Here is a 20,477-nt window from a genome sequence, read left to right as displayed (position 1 = left end):
AAATTATTTATTGTAAAAAGTAAAAATATTTTGTGGAAATAAACTTCACAAAAAATGTATGAGATTAGTAGACACTCCCACTATTTCAAATAATTCTTCTTTTTTTAATGAAAGATTAAGTTGATTTTAGCAGTTAATAGTGTGAGGTAGGAATTTTTGTGTTGTATGTTTCCTATTCCGAATGTGTCAAAGTGAATCTCGGTAGAGCGAATTCAGTATCTCTTTGTTTTGGTTTTTTACATCAACTACGGAATGACTATAGGAAAAATAAAATTTAATTTTCAAGAAAATTATTACCGCATGCAAAATATTTAAAAAATGGTGAAGGTTCTTACAGTATCCTTTATAACCACAAGCTTTGTGTTTATAAAAAAACTTGAGGATTGGTAACTCAAAAATAGTAAAATATGGCTTTCCACTTGAAGGTAGAACAACTGGATGAACTTGCTGCCATACTAATAGCGAAAAAGTACGCTGGAGTGTTTTTACCTTCTATAGAAACGTACACACTGCCATGCGGTACGTGATACCGCAAAAAAAATTTACGTCAACGTAACTAAAAGACTAAACCATACTAAAACTATAGCAGTTGGGAGCAAGTACAATTACAAACCACTTGAAGGTATACATATGGTGTTCTGGAAATCTTTTATAAAACACGTTTTACCATAAAATACATTTTTGGCAAAAGTATTACATGTCGCAAGGCAGTGGTTAGGTCTTAAGAAGTGTTTGGTTAGGTTTAGTGTACCCTGAGGTATTGGATACTTTTTTCTTATGATGTATATGATTTACGGGCGTTTCGCCCCCGCCGTTTCGCCCCCGACTGTTTCGCCCCCGCCGTTTCGTCCCCAGCCGTTTCGCCCCCGAACCGTTTCGCACCCGAACCGTTTCGCCCCCGGGATTTTACCTAACATTTTTAACTAGTTGCATTGAATTAAAATACAATGTTAGTAATACATTTACCTATTGATCATTTTTTTGTTTGTTTTTCTTATAAGTGCTTTGTCGGTTCTATTAACTTGAAGTCAGTTCTATAAACTCGTGTAAATAAAGTACAAATAAATATCGTATATAAATCGAACCGTTAGTTTTATTTAACTATAAGTTAAAGGTAGTTACAGTAAACGCTACAGTATTAATCCTGTCTACCTACTATAAATGCGTCAAAGAGGATTATTATTGTCGGTTTATTACTACTTTAACCTTTAACTACACGCGCTGGCGTACTTTGTACGCCAGATATAAGAATTCTACTGGAAATATATTTAAAAATTTAATTTTTGACCTTGCTTATTTTTCTAACCTATCACTGGAATGTGCTTTACAATTTGGTTTTAGTTTCGTTATAATCGGCGTTCTGGAAAGATCGTAATTTACATTTTATTATTTGTTGTTTCCGGTGGTGGATAATATACCCCAGAATTATATTACTATAAGTCTAATATAAGTACATATTTTAATTGTTTTTTAGTCATTATGGCAAAAAATATATTTTTCCTTATAAACGATACTTTTTCTCTTGTAAAAAATCACATTTAAAAAAATTTTTTATTAGTAATTTTATTTATCATGGAATCCAGTTATTCCATGATTCCAGTTATAAATCCCAATTGGCTTACTGAAAAGGAACTCCAAGTATTCACTGATGCCGAATAAGGTTTATAACAAACAACTAAGTGTATTTTTTCAAAAAAAATTAAACAAATTCGCTGTTTTTAAGTGTATTTTCTTGAGGCGTACAAAGTACGCCACGCGTGTAGTTATGTTATAACTTGATGCGCGGGTAGTTAAAGGTTAAAAGATAGCCTTACTAATAAATATGTTAGGTAATGTTAATATGTTCAATGTTAGGTAAAATCCCGGGGGGAAACGGTTCGGGTGCTAAACGGTTCGGGGGCGAAACGGCTGGTGACGAAACGGCGGGGGCGAAAGGGTCGGGGGCGAAACAGCGGGGGCGAAACGTCCGCATCCCGATGTATATACATGAAAAAGATAAAATACAACCGTAAATACGTATTTCTGACTAAGGAGAAAATTAAATTGAGAAGGTATACTACGAGAACCACGCAATAATTTTTTGGCAATGGTGTTAAAATACTCTAAAGTTTCAATTTTGATAGTTTTAGATATGTCTGAATAGACATATAAATCGAGAGTATATTTAATTTGATTTTTAGCTTGTTTTTCTATGTCATGTCTAAGACGGTCTAAGGTAAATATTGTTTGTATATGGGATTAAGCCACAATCCGAAAATCGTTTTTTGGTTAAAACTACCGTGGAAATCAAATCGTCAAATTTTTTAATTAAAACTGTAATTTAATTTACAAAAAAATTGTGGCCTAATCAAATATAAACACAGTATTTCATCATCATCATTCTCTTTGCCTTGTCCCTCCCAACAAACATTTTAAGTTGATTTAACGTTTCATCAGCTAATTTTAGAAGCTTGCATGTTGAACAAAGGTAGTCGATTAGTTTGTTTATGCATCTGTTCAGATTCTAAACAGGCGAAAAAGGAGAAGATAATCAGCTTAAAGCTGAATAAAGTAGCATTTATTAGCGCTTCTTCAACTTTTATATGGCTATTCATATTGCTACTGTACCACTTCTGCAAAATGAAGAAATGCTTATTCAGTTTCTAAACAGCTTTACTTTCAGCCTTTGTTCAGCTGCTTTTGACCAATTTTCACGTGTTATATAATTTGTTTCCTTGCTGAAAAGTAGCTTTTGCAGATATTATACAGTCTATTTTTCAACTCTTCTTCAGCTTTTTATAAATAAAACAAAAATGTTTTTTTTTTATATATTTATTACGATTTATTATCGACATTAGCTTTCTTTTAACTTCAATTTCACACTTATTTTATTATTTTATTTAAAATCGTAATACTTACTTTTTTTATTTTATAGTGTCTTCTGTGCGATTTGAACCTGCTACCTCTCGATCCATATATCACTGCCTATCCCACTGAGCTAATCTGGCACTTACCAAAAATGTGTATTTTATTGTATAAATGAAATGCTTTGGAAGCTGAACAACAGCTGAAATAAATTTGAAGAAGCGCTGTTTATTTGTCGAACAAAAGCTGAAAATAATTATCGGAATTTTAGTTGAATAACTTCTGAATACTTTCTGCAAAAGTAAACAACGCCACATTCACTAAATTTTAGCTGAATTGAGATTGATTATTAGCAGAACAAAACACTCCTGGGATTTACCGCGAAAATACTGTCTTGTCTGTAAACGGAGATCAAAATTTATTTGTTTTTCCTATTTTTATAGTGATTTTTGCGTAAGTTTTAAGTCAAAATGAATAGGTGTAATCCAGGTAAGTACGTTGTTTATTATTTATTCTTTAAGTATACAAAGTGTTTGTAAAAATGGATATTAATAATTATCAATATTATACATTTAAAAAAAGTTAGGTTAATTATTTTTTTACATTTAGTATTAAACTTATTAAATTATGAAATATTTTGGTCTTAAATAATTAGAATAAACCTGGGATATATTTATTTATATAAGGAGACTGATATTAACAAACTACTAATAAGTTACAAATCTTCTAATTAAAATAATGGGTAAATAAAAAGTATACTTTTATTATTATAAGAACGTAATATGAGTTGCCTATGCATTGGATGAAATTTAAAACTTCTTTTTTTCTACTTATGTACCTATGTAATATTGTAGTTAATATTTGAAATTTTAATTAGTTTAATTTATTACAGAACCCCATTTTAAAATCGTTGAGACGATAGAAGCTGGAAGGTCGGTCTTAACTGTTGTTCCACACAAGTGGATAAAAAACAAAATTTTATTTTGGCCACCAAAAAACGTGAAAAATCTGATAAAGGATGTCAATTCTACTCCAGACATTACGTGGAATAAAATAATATGTCGCATCAAAAGAAATTATTATAAAAATCGCATTGCAGCTGAAACTGAACTTTTAGAAATGTCGGGAGGTTCGGCAACGTCTTCAACTGATTCCGAGGTTTTAGGAGAAATGAAAGAAAAAAATAAAGTAAGAAACACAAAAAAGGTCACTAGTCAACAAAATTTTGAAACTCTGTTTGCATCATCATCGTCAAAATTTTGTTCGTTTCAACCAATCATACCGGAAGAAACTCCTGAGCCTGTTGTTGAAAGCGAAAATATAATTTTGGAAACCAATTTTTCGGATGAGGCAATTATTTCTCCTGAAGCAATTGCAAATGCGCAGTTTTTAAATGTCATCGAACAGGTAAGTTTTTATTGGAAACATTTAAAATTATTACTTTAATTACTTTTTTTTTGCACCCTTAATTATAAGCCTTTGATTGGAGAAGAAAGTAAAAACGACATTATTAACAAGTTGAATGACATTGAGCAAAAATTTAATCAGTTTAAAAATGATATAACAGAGAGCGTAAAAGATATGTTGGTGAAGGCAGTTGCGGCAATTAAATCAGATTTTGATGCCAAATTATTGTCAGCAATGCAGAATTTTAAAAACAATCATCAGGATGATGACAATATTCAATTTGAATTTCATGCCGTTTCAACCTCACAGGAGTTAAGTCAATTAGAGGAAAATCTCAAAGATCCAAATTATGAAAAGAAAGTAGTAAGTTATATTATTTCAGTTTTCATTTAATCTTTTAAATTTAATGTTGATACTGTTTTCTAGAGAAATTATTTTAAAAAAATTATTGGTAATATTCCTGATACTAGTAATGGTTTGGATACCTGCTATAGTATTGTAGATTATTTTTTTGAGAAAAAATTTATGGTGCAGTGTTCGTGGACGGGAGGAAGTAGAAGCAACACTGAAAAATGTTGTATTAAAAATTGCAAAAATATTTTAGAAGTGTTTTTTACAATAGTCCAAAGTTCCAATAAAGATTTTTCGAAGGCTTTGTTGAAAAAATTTATAATTGGAATTACAAGAAATGCAAAGAAGCGTAGTTTAACTGGAGGCATCCGCCAATCTTCAATACATAGAAGAAAAAAATCAATGGTTAAAAAACAACGTTTAAGTGGAAACAGAAAAGGTGTTGCTCAAAGACAAGGTAAAGGTACCTATATTAAAAAAATGTATAACATAAAAATTATTATTTCAGGCGAAAATGAAATTTTTTATGAAAATGAGCAATCATTTAATGAAGAAAAAGAATATGATGAAGATAACGATGAATATGGTATGGAAAAATATGAAGCTGACGGTGAAGATGCTATAATAGAACATGACGAGGTTGAAGAGGAAGATAATAATGATACAGACACGGACTAAAAGAACATTTTTATTAAAAAAACTTTTTAATTTACATTCAAGTTTTGTTTATTTTTAATAGTGTGTAGAAGAGGAATAAAAACAATTTTACTTTCATTGTATTTTATAACAACCATTTTACAAACAACATTCTCTAGCAAATAAAGTTTCATATTATTTAAATTTGTAATGTTGCAAATATATATGTGTAAATTTGATGATCGAATGGGATAACTAAAGAAATCTTCTTTTTTCTTAACAGATTTTCCATGTATGAATATTTTACCACCTTTTTCTGATGCAGAATTCATTTGAACAATGTCATTGTCATTTGTTAAAAACCATGAATTTTTGAAAACCTTACTTAAACAAAAATTATGAGAATAAATGTAGCACTTGATAACATTCCCCCTTTTCTTAATTTCTGGCTGTAAACTTGTCTTTTTTGTATCATTGCTCAATATTAAATTTCTTTCGCCAATTCTATTAACAATTTGCTGCAAACTGTTATTTCCTTGGCGCAATAATTTTTTTAGTTGAAATAATGTATTCTCAAATGGGTACGTAGATATTGTAAAAAGTTGTCCAAATCTATTAACATCATCAACCACATGTTCTAAGTTATGAATGTTGCTTGTAATAAATTGTACGCCATAAATAATCTTAAAATCATCTATATATTTTTCAAACATTAATTGGGCAACCGAACGATTTTCAGCATACATGTCAGAAGAACATATTCTAACAGCAACAAAAAGAAGTAAAAAATGTTTATAAACGTCAGTGTTCAACACATCTTTTAAAATAACAATTCCAATATAATTAAGAAAATTGCGCCATTCTACTCCTTTCCAGTATGCCAGGCAATCTAATCCTCTTGTGGAACGATGAATTTCAGATGGAAGTTTCACAGATATTAAATGTTTGGAGATCCTCTCAATATCACGAGCACATAGCTTACTTGAGAAACCCATAGAACCATCTTTCCATCCTGTTAGACAACGCTTCATCACACCTAGCTCTAAAAGATGTAGTTCATCTGCTACTATAAAATCCTGCACCATGTCAACTTCGGAAATTTTCAAAATTGGTGACTCTTGCCCTTTATGGTGCTTACCATAATGTTTACTTCTGAATTTTGCATCAGTTCTAAGAGGACATTTTATATCAGGAAATACAACAGTTCGAGAAAGATAAGAATATTCGCCTTCAGTAGTGCATTTAAGGCATCCATTAATCTCATTGAAATTGACTACACCTGTAAAATAAACTAGTCAATTTAAGCAATAATTAAAAAAAACAGATACCTTTAATAAATGCCCGTGCAGGTGAATCGCAGATAAAGCATCTAATTTTTATGTGAATCATATGCCCATTAACACAGAGTCCATTTGATTGCAGCCGCTTAACATCCTCAACAAAAGGCTCCAAAAATTCATTTATATCTAGAGGCTTGTTATTTCCATGGAAAATGCCAACAATCATAGGTTGTATATCAGGCATTTCATATATGCTACATAAAATTGGCCAGAACTGACGTTTGGAACTTTTATATATTGGCAACCCATCTATATTTACATTGAGCTGTATTAACATGTCTTTTGACAAGTTTTTAAAAGTGTTCGTTAGACAAACGTCAAGATCTTGATGCCAATATTCTCCACCCTGTATAACTTTACAACTTTTTTTCGTATTTTTTGGCGTTTTTAATAATGTTCTAGCATCGATAAATAAACTAGAATCATACTGTCTCTTGATTATTTGTAGGAGATCTTTTAGAGCTGCATGTGTAATATTATGTCGGATTGCCCAATTTCCTAATTCGGTACTTGAACAAGGCAATAATTGCGTTTCAGTATCTTCTGTTTTAAAAATGTCTTCATCAATAAACTGGTCACCATCATCTGATGTTTCACTGGTTTCCATTAGATTATCGTCAAGATCACTTGATGTGCTAGAAATACACTTCTGTTCTTTAGAACCTATGTAACAAATTATTTTTTATTTAAAATATACTCACAAAATTAAAACAAAATTACCTGATCCTGATGCTGTGTCGTTAGCTTTTGAATGAGAAGAAACACTACTTGGTGCATATAGATTTTTTAAAAACTCTTCATAATTTGAACGGTTTACCTTTAATTTTCGGTAATAATGGCCAGATTTTTTTATTTTTTTAAAATTTTGAATTGATTTTTTATCCATATTTTTTAAATATTAAGTAAAGCACAGTGTATATCTTTTATCTAAATAATTAAAATTATATAGCAAATATAAGCAATTGTATAATACTTAATAATCATCAGCTGCAGAAGCCATTTTTCATCGAACTTAAGTATACACCTTTTGCAACGAATATGAACGATTTAATTAAATTAAAGCTCCTTTTCAGCTTTATATCAGCTTTTATAAAGTTGCTGATTAAAAGTACTTACAAAAGTTCTGGACAAGCACTATTTCAGCCCAGAATATAACTGAATAGAGAAGGTTGAATAATGTATTATGAACTGACTTAAATAGCGCTTCCCCAGCCTCTTGTTCAGTTTTTTTTACATTGTTGATCAAAAGTAGACAAAAATTCTGCAGCAGCGCTAGTTCAGCTTAGCATTCAGCTGAATAAGATATGCTGAATACTATAATACAAAGTGCCTTAAATAGCGCTTCTCCAGTCTAATATTCAGCTTAAGTCAATTGGCTGCAAAAGGGCTTACAAATAATCTGAAGCAGTGTTTGTTCGACATATTAAACAGCAAAATAGCTTAAACAGCCTTTGTCACTTTTATGCGACTACTAATCAGCTGCAGTACTCAGTATTTAGCTTGACCAGCTATTATATGTTTGTTGGGCTATGCGGGGTCGGCGTCCCTAATTGCATTTATCAACACAATTCTATCTTGTGTCATATCAATGTTAATCCCCTTTACCAACATGTCCTGCCTTATCGTCTCCCCCAGGTCTTCTTTGGTCTTCCTCTCCTACTCCTTACAGGAATCTGCACTTCAGCTATTCTTCGTAATTAACTTTTCGACGTTGAACATGACGAAACCATCTTAACCTATGCTCTCTCATTTTGGCATCAATTGGTGCCACACCTAGACTTCACCTAATATACTCATTTCTAATTGTATCCTTCCTTGTCACTCCACTCATCCATCTAAGCATTCTCATTTCCGCCATATGCATTCGTTGTTCCTCTTTCTTTTTCAACATTCAGTTCCGTACATCATAGCCGCTCTTATTGCTGTTTTATAGACTTCTCCCTTCAGCTTCATTGAAATTTTTCTGTCACACAACACACCACTCGCTTCTTTCCACTTTATCCATCCAGCTCTATTTCTATTGCATGCATCTCCATCTATTTCTCCATTACTCTGTAATACCGATTCAAGGTACTTAAAACTATTGCTTTTCACAATAATTTCACCATCCAAAGATACCATTTTATTTGTAGTAACTCAATTTTTATCTACGCAAAATGGGAGTACCGCAATGGGAAATATCTGCTCAGGACCGACAACAATGGAGGGAAATATTAAACGCGGCCAAGACTCATATAGAGTTGTAGAGCCAAATGATGAATGATGATGAATTTCATCTTTATATGAACATTCCAAATACTCTGTTTTTGTCCAACTAAGTTTTAAACCTATTCCTCCAGAGCTTGTCTCCACTGTTCCAGTTTTTGATCTGTCTCTTTTACTATTTCCTACTAACATTACATCATCAAAATACATTAGGCACCATTTAATGCTACCCTGTAGTTTTGCTGTTATCTGGTCCAAAACTAATGAGAATAAATAAGGACTAAGCACCGAGCCTTGGTACAATCCTACTTTCACCTGAAATTTATCATTCTCTCCCACACCTGTCCTAACACTATTTAGTCGTTACTCCCTCATAAACACTCAACGAAAAAGGTACGTAATATCAATAAAAATGTTAATTCAGACAACAAACGCAATACTTAAAATTTGTCCAATTCTTGGTTTTATTGGGACAACAAAACGATGTTCATCAATTCATTATTTTCGTTCGTTGAGCCAATGTATTACGTTAATTGAATGGATGAACATTCATTATGTATACCATAATATCACTTTATTGGTATTACGAATTCTGTTCACTGAGTCAACGAACACTATTTATTGATATTACGAACTCTGTTCACTGAGTCAACGAACACTATTTATTGAAACAACAACGTCGTTAATTGACCAACGAAGACTATTCGTTGTGTCAATAACAGTGTTATTTCTCCTAATGTATTTCGTTTATTTCTGCAATTATTTCCGTTTATTGTTACAATTAATTCTGTTCATTCCCACAATAAATACGGTTTTTCTTACAAGCAATTCTATTCATTCTTACAATCAGTTTCTTCTAGTATGAACGTATTTTATGTTAATAATTACTGAATGCAATAGCCCAATGTATAATATTAATTGATTAATAATAATTTTTTAAATCCCCCTTTTTTGTCCTTAACCTAAAGAACTTTACACTGTGTGATTTTTCATATGATTTCACTTATACTGTGTACTGGAATAAGTGTTGTACTCCCCTACCCCCTTATTAACTTATTTATTTTTAGTACATAAGCAAAACGCTCGGACAGGTCGATTTTTAAAATAATCAAAGTATATTATAACATCAATGTTTCGAACTTTACACGATCCTTCTTCAGGTGACAGGCGCGGCGTAACTTTGATTTTTTTTAATGGGAAAGTACGTCATGTGACAGCTTATTTAAAAGCGTTTGAAATAGTGATTCCAAATATGTATAACACTTTAATCCTTTTTGAGAGCGCAGGTGCAAAATTTCGATCGAATTCTTTTTAAACGCATTCATTTTTTTTTGGAATTCTGAGAAAACTAATAAGTATTTTTGAAAAATTTAAACGCAGAATAAAATATTACATTATTACCGAGGGCAGAAAGTCCCTTAGAATAAACAAAATGTTTTTGTTGAATGGTATGCCTATTTGAAATTAAAAATCATACTAAATTTTCTCTTTTTCACCCCTGTGACTTATTAAAATAATCATTATAGAGGTTCTCAGGGACTTCAGACCCTCGATAATACTGTAATATTTTATTTTGCATTTAAATTTTCAAAAATAATAATTAGTTTTCTCAGGATTCGAAAAAAATGAATACATTTAAAAAGAATTCGACCGAAATTTCACGGTAATAGACACACAAAAACTTCCTTCTACTACGGACTACACTTGAAAACGAAATGCAATTATTATTCGGCACTTCGGTAACACAGAGAAGCTAGGGGTATCACGATAAGGAAAAGCCGGGGTATCACGATAAGGAAAAGCCGGTAACTTTCAAATGGTCAAGCAAAACATTTATTGTCTCAACAACTACGATTATTGTCACAATGAACGCATTGATTGTGGGTACTAAATGAAGTAGTAGATTGATTAATGCATTCGTTGTCACAAAAATCAATTTACGTCTATTCAATAATCATATATTACTCTATATTAACAACATTTGTACATTGTTTTAATGAAATCTGTACGTTGTCACGATAAACCAAGGTAATTGCTTGTCATCCACGTAATCAAGAATGTGAGTTTTTGCTAAAATTAACAGTATTTATTAAATATACGAAACTAAGTTATTGGCTGAATAAATTTAGTGTCATTGATTGATGTACTCTAGTTATTCTCACAATTATTATTCAATCATTGTGACAATAACCAAATACATTCGTCAATGTCTAAAAGTTCGTTGAAACAACAAATTAAATTGTTGTGACAACGAAATACTATTCAGTAATCACTGTTAATCAATATTACGAACTAAATTTTTTTGAGTGAATATCTCTCACAATCTTTACATATTCGCCAGGGACTCCTTTCTTATTGAGTGCCCACCACAGAATTTCTCGATGAACTCTATCATATGCTTTTTTAAGATCAATGAATACCATATGAGCGTTGGTCTCTTTATTCCTGTATTTTTACATTAGTTGCCTTACAATGAAAATTGCATCTGTTGTTGATCTGCCCTGCATAAAACCAAATTGATTATCGGATATTTCGGTTTTTTCACGTATCCGTCTATCAATTACTCTCTCCCATATTTTCATGGTGTGGCTAAGTAGTTTTATAGCCCTGTTGTTTGTACATTGTTGTGTCTTACTTGTTTTTGTAGACAGGTACTTATATACTGCCGCTCCATTCGTCTGGCATTTGACCAACTTCCATAATTCTATTAAATAGACCTGCTAGCCAACTTATTCCTGTCTCTCCCAATGCTCTCCATACGTCCCCAGAAATATCATCTGGTCCGACTGCTTTTCCTTTCTTTATTTTATGAAGCGCTTGAGCCACTTCCTCGTTTGTTATTCTGGCAACCATTGCTGTTACTGTCTCCGTTAACTCCACAGGCTGTCTGTCAAATTCTTCATTTAATAAACTGTCAAAATATTTTCTCCATCTCTTTTTGACATCCTTTTCGTGAATTAGTATTTTCTTATTTTCATCTCGGATACATCTAATCTGATTAAAATCTCTTGCTTTCTTTGCTTTGTTTGGCTATTATATATTTGCTTCGCCTTCTCTGGTATCAAGTTGATCGTATAGGTTTGAATACGCTTCTGCTTTTGCTTTTGCTACTACTACTTTCGCTTCCTTTTTGGATACCATTTACTTTTGAAGATCTATGTCCCATCTGGTTTCCTGCCACTTTCTATATAATGCTCCCTTCACTTTTATTTTTCCTTGTACTTCATTTGACCACCTCCAAGTCTCTTTATCCTCAAACTTCTTTCCTGACATTTTCCCAAGTGTTTCAATAGCTGTCTTTCTAATAATATTGGCCATTTTTCTCTAAATTGTGTTAGGGCTTCCTTATATGTTCCAACATATTTTTTCTACTATTCTTTCCCTGAATAGACCTTCTGTCTCATCTTTTAGCATCCACCACATGATTTTTTGTGATCATCTCCGATATTTTTGTTTAGTTTAGCTTTTTACTTCGATGTCCAGAACAAGCAGCTTATGTTGTTGGCTTACTGTCTCACTAACTATTACCTTGCACCTAGTCCTAGTCCTTACACACAGTATTTAACTTACATTTAAATGATCTTTCTTTATCCTTCTTCGCTTCTAATAAATGGGGGCATAAACTTTCATTGCATATTAATAAAAAGCAGTACCGTTAAACTATATTTATGTCGATATAATTTCTGATACTATTTCGTAAGCAAATATCAAATTCAACACCTGTGCGTCCATTACTCGTCAAACTACAATGATCGAAGTTGTAATTTCAATATATCTTTGTAGGATATATGAGGCGGTCTGGCAAGTGGGTGCCATATTAAATAAATAATTTAATAGTCACATATTGTTCTATTGTTTGCTAAATGCATGAACAAAGTGAGCCTTTTAAATTGACATGTCGTTACTTCTCGACGGACCACTCACTGATTCACTACAGAGTTGCTGCCTTTCTCCATGGACGTAGAAGGAACTGGTTTCTATAGAATGGTAAAGTAGGTAATTGTGTGGTTGGGAATAAATTATTGTTTTCTGCGCAAAAAATAAAAAAAAATTACTATATGTAATAAATACAATATAAACCTAAAAAGAAAAAAAGCAAGTAAAAGTAATAACAAAAGAGGGAGTTGGATTGATAGCGGTGATGTTCCAAGTATTATTATTCATCATATCCGATTTACGAATAGAACAAAGAGATGCAATATTAATAATACTTTACTATTTGAATTGCGAATAAAGCCACAGTTCAAGTTTTAATCTAATTTATTTAATGTCCGACAGGTATATTATTTGACAAATAATTACACGATTTCAAAGTCAGTTAAATATGATATATTTCTCTCGTGCGTTATTTTCAAAATAATACCCTAGGGTATTAAATTTAAATTACTAGCTAAATACTGTCAAGTTGACAAAAAAACAACCTAAGTAAAATTATGGTTACCACAATTAAATTACCACTATTCCTGCTAAATGTACATATAGTTGAAGATTTGAATATTGGTCGATATGTACTCATCTGCTTGCCGGATGAAACATTGTTTTCATTAAATTTCATACATAGACAAATATTTCTAGCATGGGTTGTCTTTCAAAATCGTGTCTTAGCTATCCTTGAGGGGGGGCCGTAGGGGTTGAAATCAATATTTCAAGCACATTTTTTTTTGAAAGTATGGTAGAATTATTTTATTTTTAAATTCAATAAGCATAAGTACAATTCCTAGATTATTCAAGAAAAAATTCATTGAGAAATATTGAAAATAAGCAAATTTTTGAGGTGACACCTGAAAATATAATAAATTTTGCGGTGGGCATCAGAACTCATCATTGGATCTTAGTAAACAAAAAATTCAAAAATTTTTTATTAACTTATGAATTTTTTAATGTAACGTTGTCCAGTTTTATTAGTTTTATCGACTTTTGACTTTTTGATATCACTCAGAAGTCAAAACTATGAATTTTTTTGCAAAAAGGGTGAAAACCACCATATTTATTATTGTTAAACAAGAAATAAGCATAATACAAAAATATCTCGACAGCGTTACCTCAAGGAATGTCTAAAGAAAATATATACAAAATTCCAGGTGGGTCCGTCAGTGGGTAGTTTTTGAGTTACAACGTCTAAAGCCTTTGAAAAAAGCAGTTTTGAGAAAAACGCGTTTAAGGTATTGCCAACTTTTATTTTTAATTTCTTTTTTGTTTGTCAAATCGTAGAGTGATGCATACCGGCATATGTTTTGTAATCGCGGAGTAATTTACAAAAGAAACTGAGAACAGCAGTTGACCGTTTCTCACTACGCTCAAGCACGCTGGCGCTAACTTGCGGCAAAGCGAGTCGAAGGTAGGGATATTTAACACTATCTCCCTACCTCCCTCGCTTTACAGCAAGTTCGTGCCGGCACGCTTGAACATAGTGAACAACGGTCAACAGCTGTTCTCATTTTTTTTGTAAATTACTTCGCGATTCAAAAAGATATTCCGGTGTGCATCATTTTACGATTTAACAGACAAAAAAGAAATTGAAAATAAAAGTTGACAGTACTTTAAACGCTTTTTCCTCAAAACTGCTTCTTTCAAAGGCTGTAGACATTGTAACTCAAAAAGTACTTGACCGACCAACATGAAACTTTGTATATATTTTCTTTAGACCTTCCTTGAGGTAACGCGGTCTAGATATTGTTTGTCGATTTTCACTATTTTTTGCAAAAACAAATTCGTTGTTTTGACTTCTGAGTGGTATCAAAAAGTCAAAAGTCGATAAAACTAATAAAACTGGACAGCCTTACCTGCAAAAACTCATAAGTTAATAAAATCTTTTTGAATTTTTTGTTTACTATGATTGAAGAAGTATCGCTTTGGTATTAATTCCCAAACCGTTTTCTCCGTCTCTTGGTTGTAGAATAAATTACTTCTTTTTCCTAATTGGTTTATTTAAAAAGACTACACTTACGAAAGCTAAGTTTAGCTTTTACGCCAGACACATCGAGAATTAATATTGTACAAAAAAGTCCCAAATATTAATTTGGACTTAATTATGAACTATTATAATTGAAAAAGCTATCGTTTTTAAATATATGTAACATTGACAAATATTTTTATTTAGGAATTGTCACTCATTTTTTTGAGATAGATTTTTTAAGAAGGCCAAAATCGTGTATTAAATGTGACATAATTTTAGGGGCGTAATAAAGCAAAGATTAGAATTTGGATTATATAATAAAGTTTCAACATTCTCCCCCGCGTTGAAGCATCCCTGCTTCAACTAAATTACACAGTAACAGAAACAGAAAAAACAAAGTGTTAGGAAGAATGTAACAAAACTAGAAATAAGCATGTTGGTCGTTTTAAGGTTGAGTTTGATTTGGTAATAAAGAAAGCTTTGAAATGGATCGGATAAACTCTCCGGAAGCCGTACGGAGCTTAACCACACGGACTTTGCCATCCTTACCAGGATATACTTCAATGATGCGCGCCAACGGCCACATCATTGGAGGTACATTATCTTCCTTGAGTAAAACTAGTTTATTTACTTGCAGGTTAGAATATTCTTCAGCCCATTTAGGCCGGTTCTGAAGGCGATTTAAGTAATCAACCGACCAACGTTTCCAAAAAACTTGTTGAATTTTAGAAATCTGCTGGAAGGTGGAAAGTCTATGTTCGTTTAAATGTGAAAGATCCTTTTCAGGATAAGCGGTGAGAGGAGACCCTATCAGAAAGTGTCCCGGTGTAAGGCAGGTTAAATCTGTAGGGTCATTAGAAACTGGACCTAAGGGCCGAGAATTTAGTATTGCCTCGATTTGACAAAGAATAGTGTTAAACTCTTCTGAAGTGAACAAAGCATTACCCACCAATCTCTTGATATGAAATTTTGCGCTTTTGATGGCGCATTCCCAGATTCCACCCCAATGCGGAGATCGAGGTGGAATGAATTTCCACTTGGTCTCATTTTGTGAAAGAAAGTCACAGATAATATTTACATTATTATTAGTTTTGAAAAATTGATACAACTCATGTAGGACATTTTTTGCACCTAAAAAATAGGTGGCGTTGTCACTATAGATCACTGACGGATTTCCTCTTCTCGAGACAAACCGTTTTAAAGCGTTCAGAAAGGAGTCAGTAGACAGTCCAAGAACTAGCTCTATGTGAACTGCCTTGGTGACCATGCAAACAAAAACCGCAATGTATGATTTTATGAGTGGAGATTTACGAAGCCTTGAGGATTTTATTTGAAAGAATCCTCCGAAATCAATTCCAACTTTCTGAAATGGTCTAGAAACATTTACACGATCAGAGGGCAAACTTGCCATAATCTGTTGGCAGACTTGATTATTGAATCGAAAACATATATTGCAATTTCGAATGATTTTTTTGATCTCTCTGAGCCCATTAAGGGGCCAAAAACGTAAACGAATATTGCTCAGAACGGTTTGAGCACCAGCATGCCCGAGCCGCCTATGTTCGTACTCTAGTATGAGGGAGGTCGTATGATTATGGGGTGGCAAAAGCAAGGGATGTTTCTGTTGGTAGGGAATGGAGGCGTTACAAAGCCGTCCGCCGATCCTCAGCATTGATAATTCATCGAGAAATGGATTTAAAGATAATAATTGTTTATTTGATAGTTGCTGGTTTGCAGAAAGTTCGGAAATTTCTTTAGAAAAATTGGTTAGCTGAACTTGCCGAACTATAAAATATAGAGCTTGGTCCAATTCTTCAACAGTGAGGGAATCAGATTGTTTGTTTCCTTTTAAACAACTGACAAATCTGAGTACATATGCGATAGTACGACGTAATCGAGAAAAAGAAGAAAATTTTTGAAATAATTGTTCCCAAGGAGGTTTTGAGTTGACGTTTGTGAGTATATTGGAACGAGTTTTTCTGTGCTCTGTAATTAGCTGATCAGCTATTGGGGGTTCATCAGAGAATTCTAAAGAATGATTAAGAAGAAAAGCAGGACCGGACCACCACAACTTGTTGTCCAGAATTTCTTGGGCTGATAAACCGCGTGATAGAATGTCAGCACTGTTTTCAGCTGATTTAACGTATCGCCACTGACAATTTTGCGTCAGTTCTTGAATTTGAGCAACTCTATGCGATACGAACACTGACCATTTACTAGGGTGTGCCCTGCACCAACATAAAGCGACCTGAGAATCGGTCCACAAATTTATTGAGTCATACTCTAATTTATTTTCGAAGACTTGTAGAATTTTGTTTACAAGTTTCGCCAGCAAGAGCATAGCGCAAAGTTCTAACCTTGGAATGGTAATTGATTTAAGTGGGGCGACTCTAGATTTTGAAGATACTAAAGTAGAAGAAATATCATTGTCAGAATAAAGAACTCGAAAATAAATGCAAGCACCATAAGCCTCTATTCTTGCATCAGAAAAGCCATGAATTTCTATTTTGCTAATAGTTTTCGGACGAAAATATTGTCTAGCTATTTTTTGTCGTGAAAGCAAGGGGATATGTTCAATAAAATTGTGCCAATCTTTAAGAATGCAAGCGTCGTTTATTACGGTGTCCCAATGAAACTTTTTGAACCATAATTTTTGCATCAGTATCTTACCTTTTACTATAACAGGATTTATCAAGCCTAACGGATCATAACATTGAGCTAAGATAGAAAGTATTTTTCTTTTGGTAACTGGACCGTGCACGATTTCTTGAGGCACGGAAATACAAAGAGTATCTTCTGCTGTACTCCACTTTAGCCCAAGAACTTTACTTGGGACTTCATCTATGTTTATGTCATAATCAGCTTTTTGATTTTCCGAAATGTCTTTGGAAATATTTTTAAGAAAATAATCACTATTTGAACAATATTTATGCAACTCAAACCCATGCTTATTTAAGATGGTATTTAATTGAGAGTATAAATTGAAAAGTTCGTTGTGATTATATGAACCACAAAGGCCATCGTCCATATAGAATTGACTCAGAATTGCATCAGACGCAAGAGGAAATTCTAAATAGTTTAGACAAGCAATTTCTTTAAGAACCTTTGTTGCCAAGAACGGCGCTGAATTGGTTCCAAAAACTACAACATCGAGTTGGATACATTTAAAGTCTTCATCAGGGTTTTCTCGCCATAAAATGTTTTGAAGAAAAGTTTGTTCCGGGTTCACGAGGACCTGTCGGAACATTTTTTTAATATCTACCGTGAAGACAAAAGGAAAAAGTCTAAATCTACATAGAATGTCATACAATTCTGGCTGAACCTGATATCCCTTTAAACAGACGTCGTTTAAGGAATACCCTGAGGAACTTTTGGCGCTGGCGTCCATGACAACGCGCAAACGCGTTGTTAAACTGGATTCTCTAACTACACCTAAGTGCGGAATAAAATATTTATTTTCAGATTTGGCATTTAGCAGAGTTAGGGGTACATAATGAGCATGTTTAAGTTCAATTAATTCATCAATAACTTTTTTATAGTCTTGATAAAAGTTGCAATTAGTTTTAAATTTATTTTCTAAATAAATGAAACGCTTTCTGGCCATGTAATAAGAATTTCCTAACTTTAGATTTTCTGAAGGTGATTTCAGCGGCAAACTTACTTGAAATCTACCATTTTGTAAAATTTTGGTTGTGGAACGGAATAGGTTTTCAGATGCCTCATCAGCTTCTGAAAGATAGAATTTATTGGGAACTTCCTCGATTTCCCAGAATTTTTTCAAACGGCTGTCCAATTGTAATGTGGAAAGAAGTGAATTAGATTCAGTTAAAACTTCTGAACTACTGTCTGTAACAGATATATTAGATACAGTAAAATGATCAGGAACTGTACCGGCTACCACGAATCCTAAATGAGATTCTTGTAAGACTGGAAGATTTTTGCCAAGCCTGACAAAGTTAGGTAAAATAATATCGTAATAAAGATCCAAACCAATTAGAATGTCAATTTCAGAAGGCTTAAAAAATTCGTCGTCTGCTAGAAAGAATTGTTCCGGAATATTTAATTTTTTCACTAGTATTTTTGATTGAGGGAGAGCACAAGTAATCTCGGGTAATACAACTACTGAAAAATGAAAACTTCTTCGACGATCATAATTGGAAAATATGGTTATATCTGACATTTTAGTACAAGTCGAGCCACTCCCTCCTATTCCTGATATATGTACTGACTTGTTATACGTATCTAATTGTAACTTGTTCACAAGCTTCTCTACGATAAATGAATTTTGGGATCCTGTGTCCAAAAGAATTTTCGCTATGCAGAAATTAGCGTTTTTACCAAGTAAGGTTACTTTTGCAGTACCCAGAAGAATATGACTATTTTTTACTGACTGAACAGAGTGATTCGCTGAATGATTATTTGCGGTAGGGTTATTTTCCGTAAAATTTCTCGAAGGACCTTGAAAATTTGTTATTCCTGAATTTTCCTGTACTGGTTGGATATCCAAAGAACGGGTTTGAAGATTTGAATTACTATCGAGATGAGAAGATGAATTATTACCATTTTGAACATGAGCAGTATTATCTAAATAAGAACTATTAGATGAGATTAGAGAGTTATGGTTACCTGCGTAGCTATTAGGTTGAGAATTTGAACCATTATTATATAGAGAATGTGAATGACGCTTACTACTAGTCATTGGCGGAGAATGTTGATTTTCGTCGATTTTTATGTGCATTAACGAATTGTGTGACTTGGAGCAAAAAGAACATTTTTTAGAGGATTTACACTCTTTCAAATTGTGTTTACCAAAACAATTTATACATAAATTCTTTGCCCTAATAAATTGCAATTTGGCGGAATGAGATATATCTTTAAACTCAGAGCAAGTGTAAATTTTATGGCCCTCCTTGTTACAGTAGATACAAATTAATTGAAATTGGCGATTTGAAGTTGCCTGATGCATTGTCAAATGAGATGAGAAATTTTTTCTGGTAGTTTTAGGACTAGAAATTTCAACATTTTCCAGAATTACTGCACGTTTTTCTAAGAATTTTAAGAAATGATTTAAAGTAGGTATTTCATCGTGATTCCTCTCAGATTCATATGCCTTAGCCGATTGAAAATCTAACTTCTTTTTTAGAATGAATATAAGTGTTAAGTCAAATAAATTTTCGGAAGTTAAATTCAAATTTTTTAGTGACAAAATATTCTTTTGAATTGTAGTGATTAATTCTCTTAATGTGTCTGACTTACATTTAGAAATATTATTACAATCAAAAATTGCTTGCAAATAAGAATTTATTATGGCGAATTTGTTTTCGTATCTCTTCTTTAAAATATTTAACGCGATTACAAAATTTTCATTAATTATCGGTAATGAATCTATAAGTTGAAGGCTTTCACCTTTTAAATAACTCTTCAAGTACACAAGTTTTTGGACATCTGTTAATGTCTCATTTTTCACTATGAGCGCATCGAAGAGCTCGATGAACGATTGAAAGTCTCTAATATGACCTGAGAATTGTGAAATTTTTATATCCGGAAGACGAACTGCTATTGGAGCACTACAAGAACCCTCACTGGATGAACTAGATCTTATCTGAGAAGGTGCAGCTTTTAATTTATTAACACAAGCGGTCAAATCGCTTACAAGTTTGAAATATTGATTTTCTGTAAACTCTCTATCTTTTTCTTCTTTGCCTGTATTTGATGCAAGGAATTCGATTTCATTTTGTGCTTTTTCATAATCATGAAATATTAAATGAAGTCTACTTAATCGCGTCTCGAACTGGGTA

General features: G+C 32.7%; 1 protein-coding gene across 2 annotated transcripts; it reads left to right on the top strand.

Annotated features, from left to right (window-relative positions):
- Positions 1-2,917: 2,917 nt before the first annotated feature.
- On the top strand, positions 2,918-5,376 carry LOC126883965 (uncharacterized). Of its 2 annotated transcripts, XM_050649734.1 has the most exons (5): positions 2,918-3,333; positions 3,737-4,251; positions 4,321-4,614; positions 4,678-5,059; positions 5,111-5,376. In XM_050649734.1, the coding sequence occupies exons 1-5, from the start codon at positions 3,315-3,317 to the stop codon at positions 5,278-5,280; spliced, it is 1,380 nt and encodes a 459-aa protein (XP_050505691.1). In that variant the 5' UTR covers positions 2,918-3,314; the 3' UTR covers positions 5,281-5,376. The 2 variants fall into 2 exon arrangements, with proteins under 2 accessions (XP_050505691.1, XP_050505690.1); XM_050649733.1 differs by having other exon boundaries at positions 4,678-5,376.
- Positions 5,377-20,477: the final 15,101 nt, after the last annotated feature.

This window comes from Diabrotica virgifera, chromosome 4 (assembly GCF_917563875.1).
Source record: "Diabrotica virgifera virgifera chromosome 4, PGI_DIABVI_V3a".
Classification (NCBI taxonomy): domain Eukaryota; kingdom Metazoa; phylum Arthropoda; class Insecta; order Coleoptera; family Chrysomelidae; genus Diabrotica; species Diabrotica virgifera.
Note: the sequence above shows the minus strand (reverse complement) of the source record. Positions and strands in the feature narration are given on the sequence as shown.

Bases quoted from the DNA above. Each gene is read 5' to 3' on its own strand.
- LOC126883965 (XM_050649733.1), top strand. The intron at 4,252-4,320 runs GTAAGTTTTTAT...CTTAATTATAAG, and splicing joins TTTTAAATGTCATCGAACAG to CCTTTGATTGGAGAAGAAAG. The intron at 4,615-4,677 runs GTAAGTTATATT...ACTGTTTTCTAG, and splicing joins CAAATTATGAAAAGAAAGTA to AGAAATTATTTTAAAAAAAT.